This window comes from Camelina sativa, chromosome 9, assembly GCF_030686135.1.
Source record: "Camelina sativa cultivar CO46 ecotype springtype chromosome 9, ASM3068613v1".
Classification (NCBI taxonomy): Eukaryota; Viridiplantae; Streptophyta; class Magnoliopsida; order Brassicales; family Brassicaceae; genus Camelina; species Camelina sativa.
In genome coordinates, this window is record NC_141888.1 from 36,927,743 (window position 1) to 36,952,373 (window position 24,631).

At 33.2% G+C, this 24,631-nt stretch overlaps 5 protein-coding genes and 1 long non-coding RNA gene across 6 annotated transcripts; all 6 read right to left on the bottom strand.

Annotated features, from left to right (window-relative positions):
* Positions 1-2,170: 2,170 nt before the first annotated feature.
* LOC104713361 (uncharacterized) lies at positions 2,171-2,803 on the bottom strand. The gene is made up of 2 exons (XM_019230170.2): positions 2,595-2,803; positions 2,171-2,518 (listed from the first exon to the last, which is right to left on the bottom strand). The coding sequence occupies exons 1-2, from the start codon at positions 2,701-2,703 to the stop codon at positions 2,406-2,408; spliced, it is 222 nt and encodes a 73-aa protein (XP_019085715.1). The 5' UTR covers positions 2,704-2,803; the 3' UTR covers positions 2,171-2,405.
* A 408-nt stretch (positions 2,804-3,211) lies between these two features.
* On the bottom strand, positions 3,212-4,877 carry LOC104713362 (uncharacterized). Its single transcript, XM_010430462.3, has one exon. The coding sequence runs from the start codon at positions 4,056-4,058 to the stop codon at positions 3,327-3,329; it is 732 nt and encodes a 243-aa protein (XP_010428764.1). The 5' UTR covers positions 4,059-4,877; the 3' UTR covers positions 3,212-3,326.
* Positions 4,878-6,075: 1,198 nt separating this feature from the next.
* Positions 6,076-6,628, bottom strand: LOC104713363 (uncharacterized). The gene is made up of 2 exons (XR_755605.2): positions 6,436-6,628; positions 6,076-6,306 (listed from the first exon to the last, which is right to left on the bottom strand). It is a non-coding gene; the product is annotated as an uncharacterized LOC104713363 (long non-coding RNA).
* Positions 6,629-7,790: 1,162 nt separating this feature from the next.
* Positions 7,791-8,402, bottom strand: LOC104715863 (uncharacterized). The gene has a single exon (XM_010433237.3). The coding sequence runs from the start codon at positions 8,400-8,402 to the stop codon at positions 7,791-7,793; it is 612 nt and encodes a 203-aa protein (XP_010431539.1).
* A 404-nt stretch (positions 8,403-8,806) lies between these two features.
* Positions 8,807-11,167, bottom strand: LOC104713364 (wall-associated receptor kinase 2-like). Its single transcript, XM_010430463.2, has 2 exons — positions 10,163-11,167; positions 8,807-10,074 (listed from the first exon to the last, which is right to left on the bottom strand). The coding sequence occupies exons 1-2, from the start codon at positions 11,091-11,093 to the stop codon at positions 9,026-9,028; spliced, it is 1,980 nt and encodes a 659-aa protein (XP_010428765.1). The 5' UTR covers positions 11,094-11,167; the 3' UTR covers positions 8,807-9,025.
* Positions 11,168-18,358: 7,191 nt separating this feature from the next.
* LOC104713365 (uncharacterized) lies at positions 18,359-19,858 on the bottom strand. Its single transcript, XM_010430464.3, has 2 exons — positions 18,982-19,858; positions 18,359-18,785 (listed from the first exon to the last, which is right to left on the bottom strand). Exons 1-2 carry the CDS (start codon positions 19,725-19,727, stop codon positions 18,728-18,730), a joined length of 804 nt encoding a protein of 267 aa, XP_010428766.2. The 5' UTR covers positions 19,728-19,858; the 3' UTR covers positions 18,359-18,727.
* Positions 19,859-24,631: the final 4,773 nt, after the last annotated feature.

Here is a 24,631-nt window from a genome sequence, read left to right on the forward strand (position 1 = left end):
CGGTCTTGTCTTCTGTTTTTCATCTCCAATAGTATAACATATATTTTTCTTTCTTTCTTTTGTTTGCATAGCGATGTATGTATAACAGAGTAATTTTTTTGCAAAAGAAACAAACAAACTAATCAAGCACTAAACTATCCAAATATATAAAAACAAAAAAAACCCAATCTTGCTGAAATAATGTTGATGGAATTTATTAGTCAAAAAGTCAAAAGACAATTTTTCTACGATCTGACATCTCTACATCTCACGTTCGTATAGTACATAGGCATAACAAATAATAATTTTAACCAAAATGATTTGGATTAAAGATATAAATATAAGTAATTACGAAAACTATCTGTGTACAGTATACTACAGAGTTGATAGTCTCATGACTTGATTCAATCCTTTCCGCTAACGCAAAACTCGGCTATTAAATAAGCGACCAAGCGATACGCTCAATTACGCCGACAAAAAACTCTTACACTACATATCTACTTGCCTTTACATTATCGAAATAGAGTATTGATTCCATATTCCATATCGATGTTTATATCATATATTTCTTTATTTACAACTGATAAAAGTAAGTGGGATTATACATGATTTGGCGTTCATATTGAATACAAACAAATTGAAATAAAGTTGCATAGCATTATAATCAAGCTCACTAAACAAAACAAAAAAAAAGGAGAAATGGCGAAAAAACAAGAAAAAGAAAAATCAAAGTGGACCTCAGTTTGCCGACAGAGCTGATGACATAATACTATATGAAAAGACATGTAGTATTAAATATTGTTGGATAGATTCAGGTAGTCCTACTTTTATTTATTGGGTCACGCATTCAATGTCAATTTTTTTCTTTTCTTATAAACGCATTTATATCATATGGTTGCTAGTAGGCCCTTTAGAAATTTCCAAATCAACAGGAAAAAACATTTAATTACGAAAAGCCCGACAGTATTTTTTTTTTTTAACTCATACTATAAATTTTCGACATATATAGATCATAAGATACGTTTGCTGTCGATATTCAAAGCTCTGCCTTCTGCTCGTATCTCAATTCTCAAGCATAAGAAGTTCGAGTCTCTTCCGATAGTTACAAAAATACAATATAAATTATGTGTATTTGTAATTCATCTTTGGTTATATATGTTTTGTTCCTTTCTTTTTGTGGCGATCATGCATGATATATTATTGATCATATGTTATACGGATTTATAAATTCGACACACAAATTACAAAGTAACAAAAATAAACCGTTACCACAAAAAGGAGAAATGGAAGCATTATTATAATATAGCTCACTAAAACTTTGTTTTACACTCTCAACATAACATATATTAGAACAAGATCTACTACTCTACTCACAACAAAAAAAACAAAAAAGTAAAAGTCTAAAACACACTTACTAACACTTCATTTCTACGTTTTTTCTTACCACTGAAATAAACGTTTTATTCAATTGACCCATATACTTTGTTCATGTATATTTTTATTAAAAATCCAAAAAGATATGTACGTTTGCAGAAATAACTAAATATTTGGTAATTTGTATGAAATTTTCATTATAAATAATTATAAAGTGATATAAATATGTCCACATTAACATATACTTGATAATTTAATATCATTAAACTAATAATTTGTTTATATGATGTAAGCTTAATTAAATGAATATGAAGACGTTTTAGAATAATCAAACTAATTATATTTGTCAACTAAATCAAGTACTTTGTAATGCATTTTGTTAACTAGATTAACCACATTAACTTTTTTTCTTTTTCTTTTCTTGCTTCTTGTTAAAATGGGTTGAGAAATTCTCGACCAAAACATGTTCATCTCTCTCTACGTCAAAATCATCCCTCCCAACGAACACATTTAGTTCCATATGATAAAGGTTTTACTTTTTACATTGCGCAAAAAATTCCGACGAACAAAAAGAGTAGACTTGTTTCCGAGAGGAGGCAACACATAACCGGCCGGCCTTCACAATATTAATGGGCTTTCGTTGCTAAGTTTTCTTCTAACGTCTTAAACTAATATAGTATCATCTTATCATCTGAAAAGAGTAAATATATATATATATATATATATATATATGATGGAGTAACAATACGGCGCCTATGCCTCCTTCCTAAAAGATTATTTTTGTTAACCACTACTTTTGTGCTTTTAACTCATTCGGTAGTTTCAAATATTTTTATATGATTGGTAACTTCGGTTCATTAAACAGAGAGATATCATCATAATTAATGGTGAAAATTCCAAAAACATTAATAAAAAAACACACACACAAATGAAAACAGAGATATCATAACATACTGCAACATACTATACCATGGATCTCATAAACGTTTCAGTTCCCAGTAATTAATGAAAAACATACTTATGATGAAACCCATATATATCACCTTAATCAATTAAGTTTGATCAAACTGAGACTCTCCTGGAGGACGGCAACGATTAGGAGTCTTGAAACATTCATCAGGAACAGGAGAGTAAATAGGTGGAGCGTACGAATTAGACGGCGTATCTGCAATTCACAAGTCCCTTATTAATTCTATTGATACGAAATAATGATACACAGAGTCTTATGCACGGAAACATACCAGAGAAAACAACTTGATTAGCATGGGAGATTATGAAAAGCGCCAAGAATGAGAAAAGCATCATCACAAGGAGCTTCGATGAACTTGGCATCTTAGCCACTAAAGACATATCTCTCTCTCTCTCTTTTTTTTTCTTTTTTTCTTTTTTTTCTTGTAAGACTTTAGAAAGGGCTGAGTGACTGAGTCGTCATGTGAACTTGGGTGATTGGTACTAATAATAGAGAGTCTACATATTCTACAATATGGGTTAATAACACATTTTGTAAATTTACAATAATATCCTTCCGTTCTTGCCGATCGTTTTAAGGGTCATCATCAGAGAGGCCCGGACCATTGTCTACTCTAAACAAAATTATTGAGGTTTCTGCACAAAATACACCAATTACTGCAAATGTATTTGATTTCGTTTGTTGTACTTAAATTCTTTCATGACATGTGGGTATCCCTTTTATAAAACCCAATTGTACCCTTAATCTTTTCTAGTGATTATTACTTTCTGAATTATAAAATAACAATTAATATAAAAAGGAAATAAAAAGAAAAATAAATGAGGATTGAACGACATCGGATGATGCATGCAGCCACCTCTACGAGGTATTGAGACGGCAACAATGGTAAGTCCAATAATAATACTATATACTTAAATAAAAAACCAAGCATAATTTGTAGATACTATATATACATTGATATTATTTTCATTTCATTATGCTATACATAATCAGTCCCTAGATCTTAATTTAGACAATTGGCGTTATTAAAACGACAACCTTGAATGACACCTTTAGCTTTTCTGCTTAGGTGAGGATCCTTAGACTTGAGGAATGTACAAACACATTTTTTTAAGTACTTAAATTTCTGACAACATGCTCCGCGGTCTTGAGGTGCCCCAAGGCCTCCGTATATATGTGAATGGATGCAATGTTTGGCTTCTTGTGTGCATACTTGAGGCATTGGCACCTTCGAACATTTGGTTTTATTAAAATTACAACCACGAAGTACATCATTTGCACCTTTGCTTAGCTTATGATCATGGGACTTAAGGAACTTGCACACACATGCTACAGATGTGTTAAGTTTCACACAACATGGTCCACGGTATTTAGGGGGCCCCCCTCCTCCGTGTATATGCGCAGTGACGCAATTGTGAACCTCTTTTTTGCATTCTGGTGGCAGCTTCACAGGTTCCTCAGGCTGCTTGGGAATGACCACAATTGACGCACCGGGGTCGCCGCCACCAGCTGGCTTGGGGTTTTTTGCAGTTCCACCCCTATAACCGATGCCAACAGTACTTTCATCACCAATGACGCCGCCCCTACCAATATTCCCACCCCTGCCAATACCAATGGAGCCGCTGCCACTACCAGCAACGCTACCACCCCCACCCTTGCCGGCTACTTTAATCGGAGCCGGAAATGAAGACACGAGTATGATGAAGGCAATGAGCATCAATGGAATGATCTCCATGTCTAATGAATTTAGTTTAGCTGGTCAAGATGAATTTGCTTTAATTTGTAGAAATGATCTCTGCCTTCTTTTTAGGTCTTTGAATAGGAAATTGTAATCAATGGTTCCTACAAAACGTGGATATATGGAAAGTGGGAATCGATTCCTATAAAGAAGGGACCATGGTAATTTCTCTCTCTCTCTCTCTCTCTCTCTCTCTCTCTCTCTCTCTTTGGGTTTGAAAGCTCTGTTTTGGCCAAGGCTCTGTATGTGGAGCTTAACTAAATGGATCTTTCACCTTCTCGGTGATAGATTATATATCATATGAACTTATTTCGATATAATATCGGACAACTCAAGAACTTGTCCAAGAGTGCTTTCTTGTGACCTGAATTCATATTCCCACAATCTCAACAGCCCTATATCTTCTATTACTTACTAGACACGTCAATGATGAGAGATTTAGAAACTTGACGATATCTTACCAAGAAGAATGGTTAGTTTCCATTCTTTACGATTTTTGAAATGGAAAGAACCAATGGTGTTACGACAGGTTTCATGCTCCGCACAATGAAGATTGCTCAATTTGCACTCATCCATATATTGGCAACCATATGGGATCTATGGATTCCCTTGGAACCCCTCTTGACATTTGCAGGTATGCCCATATATACGGTTGATGCAATCGCTGTTCTGATGGCATGATTTGTTCTCAGCTTGCTCACATGTCGAATCACTGATATAAAGATTGGAAATTGTGTGACGTTTCGCAGGTTTTTAAGACCTTCTCGTCCAGAAAAATTGTAATATCCAGCTTGCACTACAAATGTATAGAAGCCAAGATTTACGTCAAACACGTCTGTCCGATTAGGTTTATAATTGGTTAATAACACATTTTGTAAATTTACAATAACATCCTTGATCCTTTCGTTCTTGCCGATCGTTTTAAGGGTCATCCTCAGAGGCCTGGACCATTGTCTACTCTAGAGAAACTGACAAAATATGATTAAACCTTTTTTTTTGGGGTCAACTTCCTTTTTCCAAATAGCTCAAAAGAATACCAAAAATTTGTAATTTATAAGTTATTTATTCATTTTTTTTTTAATTTATCTATTCAATTTTCTCAACCTGGTTATCCCTATCCACACGGCAATTTAGATTTTGTGTGGTGTTTTTATCTAGTATTTACAATCACGTTATAGTGTGAGAAATTTCATATCTAATCTACCTTTCTTGTCATGATATATAGATAATTAACTAGTGTTTTATTTATTTAGTATAACTATTTTAAAGGATTAATTTTCTTGTGAAATAAATTTTGTATTTAAAGGCCTAAAGGGTTCTTTTTCTTGTGTTGCCCTATCGATCATTTTAGACGATTTATTTGGAATCAAAGCTATAGTGACTAATCAACATGGACATAGCACTGCTACTATCGAACCTCACTACTGCACAAATATGTGGAGCATCAAACTTGAGTTTATTCTAATTATTATTCTTTCTACGATAATTTAATTTTAAGTTAACTGTTATAAATATCACACAAAAATGTTTTGTCACTCCCTACTAGGTAGCCATCAAACCCTCTGCTTATTGTTTCCAATCCATCATCTCTTCTTAGTTAGACTTTTCTTTATGTTCATGCTTTCCTCCGCTTGACTTTCTTTGCCACACGGCGTTGTCCTAAAAAGAATTGATTAATTAGGACAAAGTACGTTTTAAAAAAAAAAGATGTTACTAATGTGAATTAGTTTAAGTTTTTGTAGTATGGCTGTCTGGGCATCAAGTTTTTGAAATCTTGAGTTTGACTGTTAACCTTTTGTTATTGGCCAAATATATATTTATTCATTGAGTTGTAGATGGTTATGTTGTGGCGGGTCATCTAAGACTAAAATATTGACAAATATAAAATATTTCAGTTGCCGAATTTAGATCTCAATTTCGTAGTTTCATTTGATGATGATATGGTTTTGGTCGATTTCGATTTGGTTTGTGTCTCGTCGATATCCCAATGATTATGATGACAGCCATAAAAAAAAAAGAACAGAACCAGCAATATCCGTATATATTACAAACTGCATATATTATAACATGGATCGCACAAGCTTTTTATTCTCAATATATGAAGCTTCACCCATACATCACCTTATTGTATTTATTTGATTTTAGTTCATGTGACCAAATTGAAACTCTCATGGATGTCAATAAGGTGGCTTAAAACAATTTGCAGGTACAGGAGAGTAAACCGGATTAGTGTCGTACGAGAAACCTGAAACACAAATCCTAATCATATTAATAATAATACTATTGATGCGTACGGAGCTGTAAAAGTATATAGTATGACACCTGAGATTGCATATTATTTATTATATGGTATATGTTATATATGGAAACTTACCTGGTTGAGCATGGGAGATTATGAAAAGCGCCGCCAAGAATGAGAAAATCATCATCACAACGAGCAGCTTCGATGAACTTCTTGGCATCTTATATAACCCTTTCGAATAAATCTCTTTTTATTTTTCTTACACTTGAAAACCAAAGCATGAGTGAGAACTTAGGGTAATGGGGTGATTATAGTATTTATAGACGAACAATACTTGGGTTCACCCCTCTTCATTCATCCCATTATAAAATAAGAAAATAAAATTTGTATATATTATTATAAAATTAAAAATTTAAACTGCTTTTTAATAAATCTAAACCGATATATAATTTTGTTCTAATTGTAAAATCTAAATTCTAACATCTCATTTGTAAACCCAAACCGACATATAATTTCGTTCTAATTGTAAAATATAAATCCTAACCACCTCATTTGTGAACCCAAACCGACATATAATTTCGTTTGAATTGTAAAATCTAAACTTTAACACTTCATTTATAAACCCAAACCAACATATAATTTTGTTCTAATTTTAAAAATTTAAATCAAGCTAATATTTAACTTTCATTTACAGAATTTGTTTTGTTTTTTAATTTAATTTAATTGATTTTTTAAACAAAATATTAGATAAAAGATTCTGATTGGCTAAGAGAAAGAGAATGTGAAAAAGGTTCACTCTAAGGATGAATTTAATTGTTTTTCTTTATTGACTCTGTAAAGGTGGTTAGAAGAAGCACAGTTTTAATTTACATTAATACCTTTTAGAGTCCTTTCCTATCGTCAAGGATTCCTCACCAGAAGCGCAGACTTGTCTACGCCAGAGAAAATGACAAAAACCCATAAAATATCTCAACTCAACTAAATATTCTGTTACAAAGAAATAAACAAACTTACTGAGGTTTCTGAACAAAATACACCAAAATTACTAAGGAAATGTATTTGATCAATCAATACTCAAGAGTTTCAAAATTTCGTTGGTTGTACACAAATTTATTCATGACATGTGGGTTTTTTTTTTTTTTTTTTTTGACAAACAATGTGGGTATCACTTTTATAAAACCCAATATTTACCCTTACTATTATAGTATTATCTAATATGATTACTTTGTGAATAGTAACAATTAATAAACTAAAATAAATGAGGATTGAACGGATGCATGCAGCCACAGCTAGGAGGTAGGTATTGAGACAGCGACAAATGACAATGGTAAATCCAATAATAATATATACTCATATACCTTTATTTAACTATAAAAAATCAAGCATAATTCATACAATTATTTTATTTGTATATATATATATATACATATAGCTACATTGGTCTTATTTTATTTTAACTATTATATAGATAATGAATCAATCAGCCCCTAACAATTGGGCACCTTAAATTGACAACCTCGAATGACACCTCCAGCATGTCTGCTTACGTGAGGATCCTTAGAGTTAATTAATGTACAGACACAGCTTTTTGAGTTCTCAAATTTCTTACAACATTCTCCGCGGTGTGGAGGTGCCCCTAGGCCTCCGTATATATGTGAAGCGACGCAATGTCTAACTTCAGGTTTGCATGCTTGAGGCATTGGCATCGTTGAACATTTGGTTGTATCAATACGACAAGAACGAAGTACAGCATTTGCAGCTCTGCTTTCCTTAGAATCATTGGACTTAAGGAATTTACACAAGCATGGTAATGATTTACTAAGTTTAACACAACATGGTGCGCCGTATTCAAGCTGGTACGTCACGCCTCCGTGTATAAACCCATAGATGCAATCTCTAACCTCTTCTTTGCATTCTTGTGGCAATTGCTTCTTGGGAATGACCGCAGGTGCGGCACCACGCCCACGCGCATACCCACCCCCACGCCTACCCCCACGCCCACCACCCCCAGCCGCACCCCTGCTGGCTACTTTAATCGGAGCCGGAAATGAAGACAATAGTATGATGAAGGCAATGAGAATCAATGGAATGATCTTCATGTCTAATGAATTTAGTTTAGCTAGTCAAGATGAATTTGCTTTAATTTATGAATAATCTCTGCTTTATTTTGTAGGTCTGCCAATACTGGGAAATTGTGATTAATGGTTCCTACAAATCGTGGAAATATGGAAAGTGGGAATTGATTCCTACAAAGAAGGGACCATGGTAATTTCCTATGGCTACCTCTCTTTCTCTCTCTCGTTTTGGCTACCTATGTTTTTGGGTGATAGATTAATAGATTATAATATACTATGAACTTGTTTCGAAATGATATCGGACAACTCAAGAACTTGTCCAAGAGTGTTTTCCTGTTACCTGAATTCATATTCTCACCATCTCAACAACAACCCTATATCTTTGAGACTATTTCTTCTATTACTTACTAGACACGTCATTGATGAGAGACTTAGAAACTTGACGATATCTTTTATTGCAACTTCATCAGCCGAAATGAAAACATAGTACTGGTTCAAGCATTACACAAACAACCAAAGGCTGCAGAAGAAAAGAAAGAAATTAAAAAAAAACAAAAAAAAACAACACACACAAGTTATAGATAGTTTGCTTTTAGTACTCCAAGGAAATAAATATCAATCACTTTATTCAATTTCAAACTCCTGATCTAGATAGACTCGACCCATGTTGCCCCTGAAGCTCTCAAACCTTCAAGCTCTGCAGCTACTTGCCTCATATCTGGCCTGTCCTCTCCTTTCACTTTTGTGCACCTGAGAGCCAACAGTGCTGCTTCATAAATCTGCCAGCGATTCTCTTCGTTCACCACCCTCCTGTCCATAACGTCACTTAAGCGATTCTCTTTCAGAGCAGATTCTAAATGAGTCACCAGGAACTTTTCAGTTTGTGGTCGGATAAAGAACACGGCCTTTTCCCCTGAAACCAGCTCCATCAGAAGGACACCGAAGCTGTAAACGTCGCTCTTTTCGCTCAACAAGCTTGTATTAAAATATTCCGGGTCCAGATATCCTTTTGTTCCTTGTACCAGTGTTGTCAGCTGTTCTTTGTCTGCAGGGAAAAGCCTCGAAGACCCAAAGTCAGATACTTTGGCGGATAACGTGTCATCCAAGATAACATTGGCGGGCTTGACGTCACGGTGAACTAATGGGACCGGAGGAGAGGAGTGGAGGTATGAAAGAGTTCCGGCGATCTCTGCTGCAATCCTCAACCGGTCTTCCCATGGCAGAGAAGAACCGAACAAGTTGTCGTAAAGCGTTCCACCGGACACATACTCGTACACCAAGAGGGGAGTTTGGGTTTCTAGGCAGCAACCCAAAAGCCTCACCACGTGTGGATGGTTGATTTGTGAGAGGACAACTACTTCGTTGATGAACTGGCCTACCTGATCACGGTCACCAACTCGAGCTTTTTTAATGGCGATTTCAGTGTTGTCTGGCATAATCCCTTTGTAGACAATTCCCTGCCCTCCCTTACCCAGTATTCTGGTCTCGTGATAATTGTTAGTAGCCGCCTTGATTTCTTCCTCCTTGAAGATCTTGATGGGTGCATGTGTGCCCGAGTCTAAGAGTCGTTGTGCCAGCAGTATGCCTCCGTTTTCTTCAAAACGTTTCTCTCTGCATTTGCCTTTTTGCCTGCTCTTATATTTTAGCACTAGGCCGCAGATGACGAGCAAGACGACCAAGATCCCAATGATGCTTGCTGGTTACATTTAAAATTGTGGATCCAAATTAATAATGATTTTGAGTTCTTGATAAAATTGATACAAAAAAAAGTAAACGAAACTTACCAAGAAGAATGATTTCCCATTCTTTACGTTTTTTGCAGTGGAAAGAACCAACGGTGTTGCGACAGGTTTCATGCTCCGCACAATGACGATCGCTCAATTTGCACTCATCGATATCTTGACAACCATTTGGGATATATGGATTCCCTTGGAACCCCTCTTGACATTTGCAGGTATGCCCATGTCTACGGTTGATGCAAACGCTGTTCTGATGGCATGATTTGTTCTCAGCTTGCTCACATGTCAAATCACTGATACTCCAGTCTATTAACACTGGAAACTGTGTGAGGTTCCGCAGGTTTTTAAGATCTTCTCGTCCAGAAAAATTGTAATATCCGGCTTGCACGAGAAATGTATGTATGCAGGGATTAAAATCAAACACATCTGTCCGATTAGGATAGGTCATTGTTTCTAACTTTAACTTGCTGGCTCCAGGATCGAGAAATGATCTACAACAACCGCCCCGAACAGAACATGATCCATCATTAAGTTGAGGTGAACTGCAATATGTAATGCATTCGGTTGCAACTCTCATTGGCCCATCAAATATCGCAGAGGTGATTATATTGCAACCAATTCGAAAGAACTGGTTCTTGCTGGAGAAAGTAAAGTCAGTAGATACAACACCATGTTCTTGACCTTTAGTAACATCTCCGTTGATGTTGTAGCAAGTACGGGTCGTATTCATGAGGATTTGCATTTCTCCATCGAGGGAAATGTTGAGCACCTCGAGGTTTTGCTTAGCTAAAAACGCCTTTTGCTCTTTCTGATTACACCTGATGAGAAATTTCTCGTCGTGGTAACACCCACGAGAAGTGCCAAAAGGATAGTCGATCGTGAGGTTTCCACATTTGGTTTTGCAATCATCAGAAACAGAGTTAGAACACAATAATAAAAGCAGCAAAAGAAACCCCACGTAATTGACTCTCAACATCTTTGATATCTTTTTTTTTTTTCTTTCTTCTTCTTATATTTTTTTTTTTTTTCCTCTGTTTGTGACAGTTTACGTCTTCTCCTTATAAAGTCCATTTTTTTTTTTTTTTAAGATTCAACTTTGTCAAAATAAAGAAGACTTTTGTGTATCGTATATTTAAACCACAACACGGAAATTAAAGCTTGTGATCTGTCTTTTTATGTTTCATCTTTTTTCAAAACCTCTATCAAATAGGATTAGGTTTCGTAAGAAATTCTGTTTTTACATTAATTATTTCTAAAGCTACATATATTATTATTTTCTTTTATTTATTTTGGTCAATTAGATTTTGACATGTACCAGAATAATTTTATTTATTTAGCACAAGTATTAACCAATAAACAATGAACTATAAAGTTAAGTTATTTCCCACCAAAAAAATAAAATAAATTTAAGTCATTTAATAGGGATCTCTAGTTAATATTTATTTAAATCAATGAAAAATTGTGGTTATCGTTGTAATATAGTTTTATTTATTTGTAACTGAAAATATAAAAAACTTGAAAAAGGAAAGCAAACAAAATGAAAAGATTCATATGCTAATTTTCATTCAAGTTTTTAACATGTGTCAAATAAAAACTTATTTATCATACATAATAGTCGATAAATAATCAATGTTAATGTTTAATATAACACTATAATTGATTCAACTTTAATTTAAGGGTTAATTGGATTAAAATTTTGTTTATCTTTTTTTTCTTGTCCAAAAAAAATTCTTTTTTTTAATTATCTTAATAATATGGTATTTTAAAATTAATGAGTTTATAAGAAAAAGTTTTTTTTACTATTTTATGAGAATATTAGTATAGTTTTTTACTTATGTTTTATTTAATAAATTTTAACACATGTAGTCATAAGTGAAAACACAAAAAGAACTTAGTTTGTTAACTCATCTAAAATTGACGGGATATGAGATAAAATTATTATTTATGAGATACGACATATAGAAAAATTATACTTAGATTTTATATATATATATATATTATAATGGTTGACATTAATTTGACATTTAGTCATAGAATGCATAGATGGATATATATTTAAATATTTATTTCTAATATTACCTAGATTTTTTTTATAGTTTTTATTGGTTAAGATGGAGTGCGTACAATTAAAATCCGGCTCATTTATGATGAAATATATAATTAAATTATATTTTAAAATAAAAAAATGAATGTACTTAATCTGTAGAAATAATATCTCTATTTATATTTTGTTTTGGATCTTTGAATAGGAATTGGAATCGATGGTTCATACAAAATATGGAACCATTCCTATGAACAAGGGCGGATCTTGATTCTATTTTAATTTTTTTTTTCTTAGTCAATTTAACACATACTTTCATTAATATACAAGAGAGTTGGAACCCTTTTACAACAGAGTGCCCCATAACAAAGAAACACCTACAAACCCAAAGAGACAACAGATTATAGTTCAATAGCTCATCCTACAGTTAGCTGATCTCGTAGGAAGTGGGGGAGGTACGTCATCAAGTTTGTTGAATCCATCAAGTATCCTCTACATAATAAAACAGAAGTACACAACTTTTTTGTAGACTATATATTATAGGTTATAAGATTAATTATTTGATACATTATATGTTATATAGGTTGTAACCATTAGTTAATCTCGATTTAAGATATTCTAAAACAGGATATTTGAAAAAATAAAATAAAATCTCCAAAAATATTTAATTAACTATATATAGGCAAACAAATCTAAAAAAATAACCATTAGTTAATCTTGATTTAAGATTTTCTAAAACAAGATATTCGAAAGAATAAAATAAAATCTCTAATGAATATTATTAACTATATATAGGCAAACAAATCTCAAAAAATATTCACTCTTCTGCGGATTAAGAGTGATTTCCGATTATTCCTAAAAAATAAACCGATCAATAATCTATCGTTACCTTTTGATAAGGTATCATCTTTCGGTTCATGTCTTTTAATTTTATCATATGATTATTATGTTTCTACACATTAGTACATTACAATTCATGGTGTACTATGAGTTAAAATATTACATGACGGGTTAATATGACATGACGTGTTTGAGTAGATACTAATATAAATTTAAAATTTCATTAATTCGGTGCTACACGGGTAAAATATCATTTTATTAATTTGTTAATAATAGAAATATTAAATTAATAGACATATCTAATTAAGTTGATTAAATTAATATTGTAACAAAAAGTTATGGGTTAAATCATAGAATTAACAATCAAAATACAATATATAATTTTAAACACTAAATAATTCAAAGAAAATTAACAAACAATTTTTTTTTATCAAATAACTTAATTCGCGGTGTACCGCTTGTCAAAATCTATAAAAAAATATACGTTATTTCCATAAGTCATATTTAACATATGATTTAACGGCATAGTGTTTCATAAAAAAATCTTTTAAAACAAATAAAACAATCACATATATGGTGCTTTAAAAATTACCAAATAAACAAAAAAAAAATCTGTGCTCTAGCACGGTTCCATCGTATTTAGCATATGATTTTATTGCATAATATTTTATTCACAACATCTTTTAAAAACAATCACATAAATTCTATTTTATATAAAAATTACAATATAAATAAAAAAAAATTTCAACCCGTACTATAGAAACGAGTCCTAATCTAGTATTTATTATTACATTATGCAATGAAGCACGGGATAAATTTAGTTGATTCAGCTCAGCATTAAGTTGTTTACCAATGAAAAAAATGTTTAAGATGGGGTGCTTAAAATTAGAATCTTGTTTAAGATATAGATAGTTAAATTACTACATCTTGAACACCATACTTCATTGCATAAGGCTGAGCTGAATCAAGTAAATTTATCTGGTACTTCATTGCATAATGTAATAATAAATACCATAGTTAAAAGTGGAGTTCAATAATCCAATTATATATTATTCCAAAAAATCAAATGTTTAAGGTTATCTAGTTCAAGTCAAAATTGCCAGATAAATCTAAAAGCATCTTCATGTCATCCATTAGTGGGTGTGGATGTCAAAGTAATAAAAAACAAAAAAAAATAATAAAAAGTTGATGAGAGGGAAACAAGGTCTTGCTGAGATTTTTAGAGATACTCTCAAACCTTTTTTTTACTATATGTCATAATCTCATTGGCTAACTTTTAAAAAATAAACAAAATTTAAATTAAATAATATTCTATAATATCATCCTACTATATTAATTGAGAAGTACAAATATAAAACTAACCTTAAAATGTGTAAGAAATTACATTCAATTACCATTAAAAAAACTTAATTAAGATTAAATAATTAATTAAATAAATATTTTTAATTAAAAAACGAAAATAGGGGACACATAAAATAAAATAAAATATAGAAAATTAAAAAAAAAATCTATTAGAATCAAAACTAATTTGTACTTAAAAAAAACAGATAAGATTTATTTTTTACATGTGAGTTATATCTTTTTACTTACTTTACAACTATAGCAAAAATTTCGTTTAATATAAAAGGTTTAAAAAATTTTATTCATTACATGCAAATGTTTTATTGACAGGTTTTCAATAAACATTTTTAAAATACAAAAATTATAATATAAGTAACAAATTTATAATCACAAACCATTATAAATAGCATAATAACAAAATAAATTATTACAAATTCTCATCAAATAAAAGTTCAGCCCGTGGTTTTCCGCGGGATAGTACTTAGTACTATATTAATTGGGAAGTACAAATATAAAACTAACATTAAAATGTGTAAAAAATTACATTCACTTGCTATTAGAAAAACTTAATTAGGATTAAATAATTAATTAAATAAATAAAACTAATTCAAAAAACGAAAATAAGGAAACATCAAATAAAATAAATTGTAAAAAAGTTTTTAAAAAAAAAATCTGTTAGAATCAAAACTAATTTGTTCTTAAAAAAAACTAACATATGAGATTTTTTTTTACATGTTAGTTATATTCTTTTACTTACTTCACAACTATAACAAAGATTTCACAAAGGTTTAAATAATTTTATTCATTACATGCAAATGTTTTATTGACAGGTTTTCAATAAACATTTTTAAAATACAAAAATTATAATATAAGCAACAAATTTTTAATCACAAACCATTATAAATAACATAATAAAAAATAAATTATTACAAATTTTCATCAAAAAAAGTTAAGATATTATTTCAGAATCCATTTTCAGATTACCACCAATGGTGATAAACAAAAGTTTAACATTTACAAAAAAAAAAAAAAACAAAAGTGGGTGAGTTAACACTAAAAAAATAAAATAAGAGAGTTACATATATTTCTTAGTATATATATAAATATTTACTTTTTAGATCTTTGAACAATTGGGTTTAGGAATACCACAACTCACAAAAATTAAATTAACCCTCCGGATTTGATCAGGATTTTTGGACGCAAGGAGGGCACAGAAACAATGTACTGGTTTTGCCACTTTAAATCGATCGCAACACTTTAACCCGTGCGGGAAAAGACCTCCGTTCAAATAAACATCTAGGCATTTTGCAAGCACCAGCCGCCGGCATGACTGTGGTAGTTGCTTTGCCACGGCAGCAACTTTCATTGAACCCAGAAATGATACGGCACAGAACATTAATATGATTATGGTCTTCATATTCATATATATGTAATGAATTTTGTAGTAACTGCCTCAAGAAGATTCCAGTAAACCAAAAACTGAATGTACTTAATTTGCAGTACCTCTGTTTATATATTGTTTTGGATCTTTAAATAGGAAATTGGAATCGATGGTTACTACGAAAAACAAAAAAAATGGAACCAATCCTGTAAACAAGGGCGAATTGTTAGGTTTACCTAACAAAAAGATAGAAAAAAAGAAAAGCATTTGACTTGTTCAAGCCATCCTAATGTTAGCTCTTCTAGGGAAGTGGGTGGGTGAGGGCGTGCGGCTACGTTGAATGATCCATCAAGTACGGTTTTTGAAGCACCGAATAAATCGAGCTCAATCAGAATCAGCCTTAAGTTAATTACCTCGGCTTATATTAATTTTTTTTTAATGGAATAATGAAAGAAAAAAATATACATATACAGCACTTTTAACTTCTTTTTTTTTTTTTTTGTCAAAGGATACAGCACTTTTAATTTAATCTAAAGATTTTTAGCAAAAAATATACAGAAAGAAGAAACAAAAAAAAAAATCCAAACAAAGTATTTAAAGCTGGTCTAATAAAATAGTGATTTAGCTTATCTTTAGTTTAAGGTTTAGGCTAGTTTGGCGGCCTACGTATTTTTGGCCCATCGACCCAATCCCCTCTATTATGCCAAAAAGATCTGATATTACGTTTTCATTGTATTGTTAAGTACTTTTTAAAATGGGAAAAAATCCGAGAAATACGCTATCTAATTTTTTTGGCCATTTAATTTCTCTAGTAATGAAATTTCTCGAAAAATACTTGGTTTAATTTCAGAACCTCTATCTTATTAATATCGGTAGATCCATACTTAAGATATAACGACCCTTAACTTTAACGACGGAAATATTAACCAGGATTAAAATTTAACCCCCAGGTGTTTAATTAAAGATAACTAATGACATTGTTGTCCTCTTCTTCTTCTTTTCCATAGATCGATTTCGAGTTTGACATAGATAGAACCCTAAAATTTTAAGAAATCAGATTTAGTTTGAGACAATGGTTAGCCAAAGTTCACGGTCTGATGCGAATTCGAGCCGGAGCTGGGTCCTCTTTGCAAACAACATCAGACCGCCACCAAAAACAACATCAGTCCGTGAACTTTGGCTAACCATTCTCTCAAACCAAATCTGATTTTTTTGAAATTTTAGGGTTCTATCTATCTCAAACTCGAAATCAATCTGTGGAAGAGAAGAAGAGGGCAACAGTATCATTAATTCTTTTTAATTAAACACGTGGGGGTTATAAATTAATCCTGGTTAATATTTCCGTCATTAGAGTTAAGGATCGTTATGCATTAAGTATGGATCTATCAATATTAATAAAATGAAGATTTTTAAAGACAACTGAAATTAAACCAGGTATTTTCGGGAAATTTAATAACTCAGAAGAATTAAACGGCAAAAAAAAAATTAGGTGGCGTATTTTCGGGTTTTTTTCCCTTTTAAAGATGTGTCCTCCGATTCCGAGTCCGAGTGAATAAAAAAACGTATACAGTATATTGGAATTCTCGGAAATTATCTCGAAATTTCGCTGTCATTATTTTGACACTCTTATATCAATCACACTGAATGCCACTAATTGAAAACCAAAACATGTACACAAAGAAGTGAAAAGAATGGTAAAGCCACAAAGCAAAAGAAGACTCAAAGTGACCTATTTGTTGGGGTTGGAGGACCTGGTTTTGGCGAACTCAACCAGGTCTTTGAAATTAAAGCAAATCCTCTGGTTTCTGTCCTTTCTTCGGTTGATCAGTAGCTGCGGAGGCAGTCAAAGAAAGGTTCCGGGTCTGTCCCTCGTAAGAGTGATGATGATGCTCAAAGAAGATCATTCCTAATTACCTCAGAGGATTTGGTTTTTGGAATTGGATCATCATCGAAAACAGGAGAAGAAGAAACATGATGATGATGATGATGAGTACTCCATGCCTGACTGTAGGTGGTGGTGGAGCAAGAATCGGGCTTTAAGACCTTTAAGAGTTTGAAATTCACAAAGATTTTAAAAAGAAGACTAAACAATTTAGGGGTTTCGGAAAACTATCAAACACGGTAATATTTGTATTCAATCGTGTCGGGTCAAGTCAGCCTTTCGCCGTCCTACTAGATAGAATCAACTGCGACTTTTCTGTAATAAAAAAGTTGCAAACTTGTGTTTTGGGTTTTGTTGCACTTTTTGTTAATGTTATTTGAAAGACTAATAAGCCATCGTCGACTACTAAAATATTATTTGTGTCGTATAATTAAACCATCATTAGGGAAGGATACTATAAAAATAAAACTTTATACGTGGTGACGAGACGAAAAACGGCGTCGCTTTCCCTTACAGGTTTCGTGGTTGACTTGTCGGCTTCTAATTTTGTAAACGCAAAAGAAAACGCAGAAGATGACTTCAAAAAGAAGAGAATTTTACACTACACAGTCTACAATGAAGACCAAACTCTATCATCAACCTCACCAGAAAAAGAAAAAAATAAGAACAGAGATACATCATAGAAGAGAGACTCACTCTTTTTGAACTTGACGTGAAGGAAAAGATTACTAAAGTAGTGAATCAATAATAATAAGATTCAAAAACATCAAATTTTGATATATTTAGTGATGAGAACATTGGTACACTTTTGATGGTTTATGTTAGCAATAGCTCAAGTATCTATCTACATAACATTTTATCAAAAACTCTATACATACATTGCATAGACTTACAAACACACAAAAAAAAAAAAAAAAAAAAAAAAAAAAGAGGATAACTACAAGTAGAAGAAAAGGATAGCATCTTTATGTGGTACATTGAAGAAGATGTTCATGTCCTCCTCTGGCTTCATCTTCATCATTCCCGGATTCATTCGTCCAGGGATTTGTAGACTCCACTAAATGTGGCTCGAGTTAATATGAACTGGTTAGCCAAACAAGTGTATAACCATTACAGAACTTTTCATTACAAATCTCGTTGATGTACATTCCAGAGGCAAGATAAGCATCCCCTGTTTTCATCTCTGTATTACGAAACCCCACAATTCAAACATTACGGAATTAGGAAACAAAGAGAGAGAGAGTTATGCATGAATTGATTGAGAGAGAATAGTATTCACAAAACAGTTGAGACACTAGGAAATCATCAAGAAGACCAAAGCTCACAAAAAGCAAATCCAAAAACCTTTTAATTTCACAGAGGCCAGAGTTAATGCGTACCTTAGACTGTTTCGACTACGATCGCTATTGCTTCTACTGCTACTACCAGTACCACTGCTCTTTGAGCTCCCACTGTTGATCCTTGAGACAAGACCAGTTTGAGTACTCCTACGCGATTCAGACAATCCATTCTTCCACCAATCTTTATCCTCTGGTCTTGTAGAAAACCTAGAGGCTTTGCTTGTGACAGAAGATTCATCATCATCATCATCATCATCATCATCTTTCTTCTTCGTCTTTTTCTTGGAACCCAAGCTAACAGGAAACACCAATTTCAGAAGAAACCCACTGTTATTTACATGCCCGTTTCGAATCGGATCGACCCATCTATCACTCTTGGTCTTCCTCACGACTTTACTCGGCCTAGTTTTTTGTATTCTCTGAGGCAATTCATCGAAAACAACCTTCCCGTCCTTGTCTTCTTCCTCCTCCGTCTCCGTGTTAACAACCTCAACGAGATCCTTCAACGAAAGCTCGTAACACGACTCGGGCATCTTACTAACCATATCCATAAGCTCACGTTGACCACGAGCGATGACTTGAGCCTTGGAAACACCTGATGGCGAGAGGCTCTCGTAATCATCGTCGTCGTGCCGGTGGACGTTGGGTGGTGGACTTGTTGTTGTTCTCCACAGAGGAGGCGAACAGACGCCGGAATCTGGATGATCTTCGAAAGCTCTTGGAAAATTCAAATGGGTGGTGGTAGTAGTATTGAACGATTTCGACGACAGATCAAACCTTGCCATGGCTGTTTGATAATTTCTACTTCGGAAAAGATCACAACAACAAAAATAAAAATCGAGTTTTTTTCTTTTTCTTAAGAGTTGAGTTGAGAGAAGTTTGAGTCTTTCTTCTTCTTTGTTCAGACACAACAAGTCCCGTTAAACACGCCCTTCGTATCAACATTTTATATTTCTACAATTTGTTTATTCGAAGACTAAAAATAATTAAATTGGATATTATTGTCATTTTGTTATATATATGATGATTAGTTTATAATAATACTTTATTAGTAATTAATTTACAAAGGAAAGCGTGGGACTGAGATAATCTAAGCCTTAGATTTATTTATATTTCTAAAATTTTAATACTATAAAGATCCTTCCTCTACCTCTATTAGATGAAGCAATTAAGCCTAATTTAGATTCAGTACCATTCTCATGGTCGTTTAGTATCATTTAATTACTCGTCCGATCCCTACTTGTTTACCACTAATATAACACGATGGAGCTTTTAAAATGCACTAAGCCGTCTCGAGAAACGTATAGTGGTGGAAAGCAAAATAAAAGAAGATCATTTTTTTGTATATAACGGAGAATTTAAAATCCTTAATTTTGCTAGTTGCTAGATTCGATTACACTCCTGGCCGTAATGGGGGATTTAACAATTAAAGAAATGATAGATAATAGGGGAACTAAAGGAGGATGGCAACATTTGTGTTTCTTGAGATAATATATGGAATGGTAAAAATCTGCCGTAACTTTTACTATTTTAGGAATGGTAATATAGAATGCGTTTGGGATACGCCAGACAGATACATATGAGAGAGTCTTTCTGATGTGGTAAACTAAAAGCATAATTAAGCGTGTAGAATGCGGTCTTTTTTCCTTCCTAATTCTCTCCAACGTACGAAGACTACGTTCGAAGAAGAGTCGAAGACGGATGCACATTTATTTTATTTTATTTTATTTTATTAGTTGCTTTCAATTTTTATACAATAAGGTCATAATTTGTTAAAAATGGTGGTTATGAGTTAGGAGGATCGTAGTATAAATTGAAGTCGCTATTGAATATTTCGACTGACAATCACGTATAACATTGATTACAAATTTGCATAACGTCCCTTGATATATTTTTTTTTTTACAATGTCAGACGTGTTTTTGTCTTGGTGGTGCTAGGTAGCCTTCATTATCTCGATGATTCATTTTTCTTCTTCTAAATAAGACAAGATTAAGACATTACGTATTCATTCCACATATATTTATTCATTTTTTTTTAAAATAATCCATTTAGTTTATATTCGATTTATTTTCTTATCCTCACCGTAGAATTTGATCATATAAGAAGATTAAGAAAGAAAAAAACACTAATCTTATAAGTCATAAAATGAAGAAATTATGCAACCCTATACTTTTCTTATTTGCTTATTTTGTGGACGTTACGTAAAAGAATGTAAATCCAAATTGCGAAGACTTGAAAGAACTACGTACCATTGGGCCAATGGGTAATGAGTAGTGTGTCCCAATATGTCACCAAACATTTTGCAGCTTTCAGGGATTTTGGTGCTTTTTTCACCCAATTTGTTTTCCTTCTAGAGGTTTACTTGACGGAGACTCTTCCATAAGTATATCATAATCATTTCTAACTTCTTTACTCTCCTAAAACTTTTTTTTTTTCCTAAAACTTAAATAATGATTCCCTATCTTTTAAATCTTTTGTCAATTATTGATTTCTTTCATTTTGTAAATTAAGCAAAAATGAAAAATGTTGATAGAGAAGCATGTAAAAGAGGTAATATGGGGGGTTTTCCCCCGTTTCCTACCAAAAAAAAAAAGCATGTAAAAGAGGTTTTAGTTGGGATGATTAATGTTGAATAACTAAATATGACTGTGAATAACACTAATATATAGAAGCAACGGTCCAGATGAAAAATAAATGACTCTTGTATTTTCCTTTTCTATTTTCCTTTTTTCCTACTATTATTTTAATTTCTTTGCTATTTCCTTTTCTTGTTGCAGGGCCGGCCCAACTAGATAACATCAACAATTATTGGGCCTTTCGGTCCGACTCTTTTCACACTCAAATCCAAAACCAAAATCTTTTACGTACACTATTCTTTTTTATTTTTTTATGGCGGTGGTTACTTGGTGAGAAGGATTATTATTTTCTTGGTTATTATTTTCACACTCAATAATCGATTTGTCAAAAGTATATATTTTCCAACATATAGTTCTGCCGAGGAATTAGAACATGGTTTAAGATTTGAAGGGAATATAGTCCAAGACATATCCCCAAGACCTCTATCCTTCTGGACGTACAATCTTGTCTAAGAAAAAATAGTAGCTGTTGACTTTCAAAACCCAATGCATCATGTGAAAATAAGCTCTCAATTCAACAGAAACCACCAATCTTTATTAGTGGATCAAAGTGGTAAGCATTATGAAACAAGTTTATTTTTGTTTGTCTTGGTGAGAATTGAGCATAAGGGTTGTTTCAAAAACAGTGTTTGAAGATATTCTTTAGGTTTTCAACATTTAAGGTGGGAGAGGTTGAGGCCATCACATGTTCCACTAAGCAATGTCCTTTGTAGGAAAAGCACTTTGGCATCACTTTATTTTTGTTTGTTTTGGCGTTGTAATGAAAATAGAAGAAAATAGAGGATAATAATGGAATCAACGACGAACACAAAATGTGGGATACATTATTATTAAGCTTTTTGTATATCTCCATTTATCACATCAATTTATAAAGCTAACTCTTTTTAAGAAATCTCTAGGCTTCTTTCGTCATCACTTTCAATAATCTTTATAAGAAAAATTAAATATAGGTATCTAAAGCAAGCCTTATGGAGTTTTATCAGCCACTCAAATTCGAGCAGAAGCCTTATGGAGTTTTCACATCTCTAGTGGAAATTATGAATTTATCTTAGTGTGACGACGACAATAAGACTACTTTTTATTAATAGGTTTGAACCGGAGTATCTTTAAAAAAATATATTTTATCTTAGCGGTATTTGATCAGTTTACTAAACGCTCAGGTCTCCGGATTAGTATGGAGAAATCTATTGTGTATCTCGCAGGTGTTACAGTTTCTTCTTGCAAGGAAATTGAAGATCGTTTTCAGTTCAGTGTTGGTCAGCTCCTTATCAGATATCTTGGTCTCCCGCTGGTCACTAAAAGGCTCTCCTCTGCTGACTATAGCCCCTTATTGGAACATATTAAAAAGAAGATCGGATCATGGACAGCTCGGTTCCTCTCCTTTGTTGGTCGACTGAACTTAATAAGCTCCGTACTCTAGAGCATCTGCAATTTTTGGCTTGCCGCTTTCAGACTTCCTCGACAGTGTATCAGAGATATTGACAAGATTTGCTCTGCTTTTCTTTGGTCTGGTCCTGATTTGAGTTCGCATAAAGCAAAAATTTATTGGGTGGAAGTTTGTAAACCGAAGGTCGAAGGCGGTTTAGGCCTTAGATCGTTGAAAGAAGCAAATGATGTTTGTTGTTTGAAGTTAATATGGAGGCTTTTGTCGCATCCGCGGTCATTGTGGGTTCATTGGTGTCGAGTTTATCTTCTGCGCAAAGACACTTTCTGGTCGATCAAGCAGACTTCTCAGCTGGGATCCTGGATGTAGAGGAAGCTACTCAAATTTCGTGATCTTGCTAAAGACTTTTGCAGAGTGGATGTGCAGAATGGAGCACGTACATCTTTCTGGTATGATGAGTGGTCTCCACTGGGGAGACTGATTGAGATCACGAGGGACAGAGGATACATTGATCTTGGGATTAGTAAGCATATGACGATTGTGGAGGCATGGGATCGTAGGCCTCGACAGCATAGATCTGCAGACTTAAGTTCGATTGAAGAAGCGTTGGCTTCTAAGCAGCAGTCACGTACAAATGCAGAGGATACAACATTATGGAAAGGGAAAAACGATGTATATCGTGCGAATTTCTCTACTAAGGCTACTTGGAACCACCTTCGGTCCGTCTCGCCTACGGTTCCTTGGTACAAAGGGGTCTGGTTTTCCCACGCAACATCAAAATTCTCCTTTTGTGTCTGGTTGGCGACGAGAAATAGACTTTCCACCGGGGACAGAATGCTACGTTGGAACAAGGGCCTGCAAACGACTTGTGTTTTCTGCGATAATACTCTTGAAACTCGGGACCACCTCTTCTTCTCTTGCAGTTTTACATCAGGTATATGGTCTAATCTTGCCAAGAAGATCTTTGCAACGCGGTTCTCTTTGGATTGGCAAACGTTAATAACGATTCTATCAGACTCCTGGAAAGACAGAGTGGAAAGTTTTACTGTCTGTTATGTCTTCCAAGCTACGGTACATGCTCTATGGCGTGAGCGAAATCGCAGGCGACATGACGAGCTCCCAACGACTGCAGGGCAGTTGATCAAATACATCGATAGACAAGTGAAGGACCAACTACTCGCGATAGCCAAAACTGATGACTGCTGCTCTGCAGTTTTGGCTAGCATCACATTATTAGTTTCAAAACTATCTAAGTTTGTTGTATAAAGTTTCTTTTTCCTTTCATTAACTCCATATTGCACTAGTTGTACAAACGTTATTTTTCTTTTAAATCAAATTTAACATTTTATTAAAAAAACGTAATAACAAGAGAGAAAAGGGATATTTTAATTCTATATGTATCTGAGAAGATTAATTACATCTAGTTCTATATGCTTTTAAACCCATAACAGGAAAGCCTTGGATTTGTTAGACTTATAATTACAAAAAGTTATCATTCGAAGATCCAGTTCTTAATGAATTTCATAAGAATCTTTGTAGGGGCAGTGTATTATTGAAATTTTGGCAGGTTATATGTGGTACTGTTTGTGGTTGACAACAACATATGTGAACTGTTTGTGATGTATGTATATATGTTTACATAAGACAAAATGATGGTGTAGCTTAGCA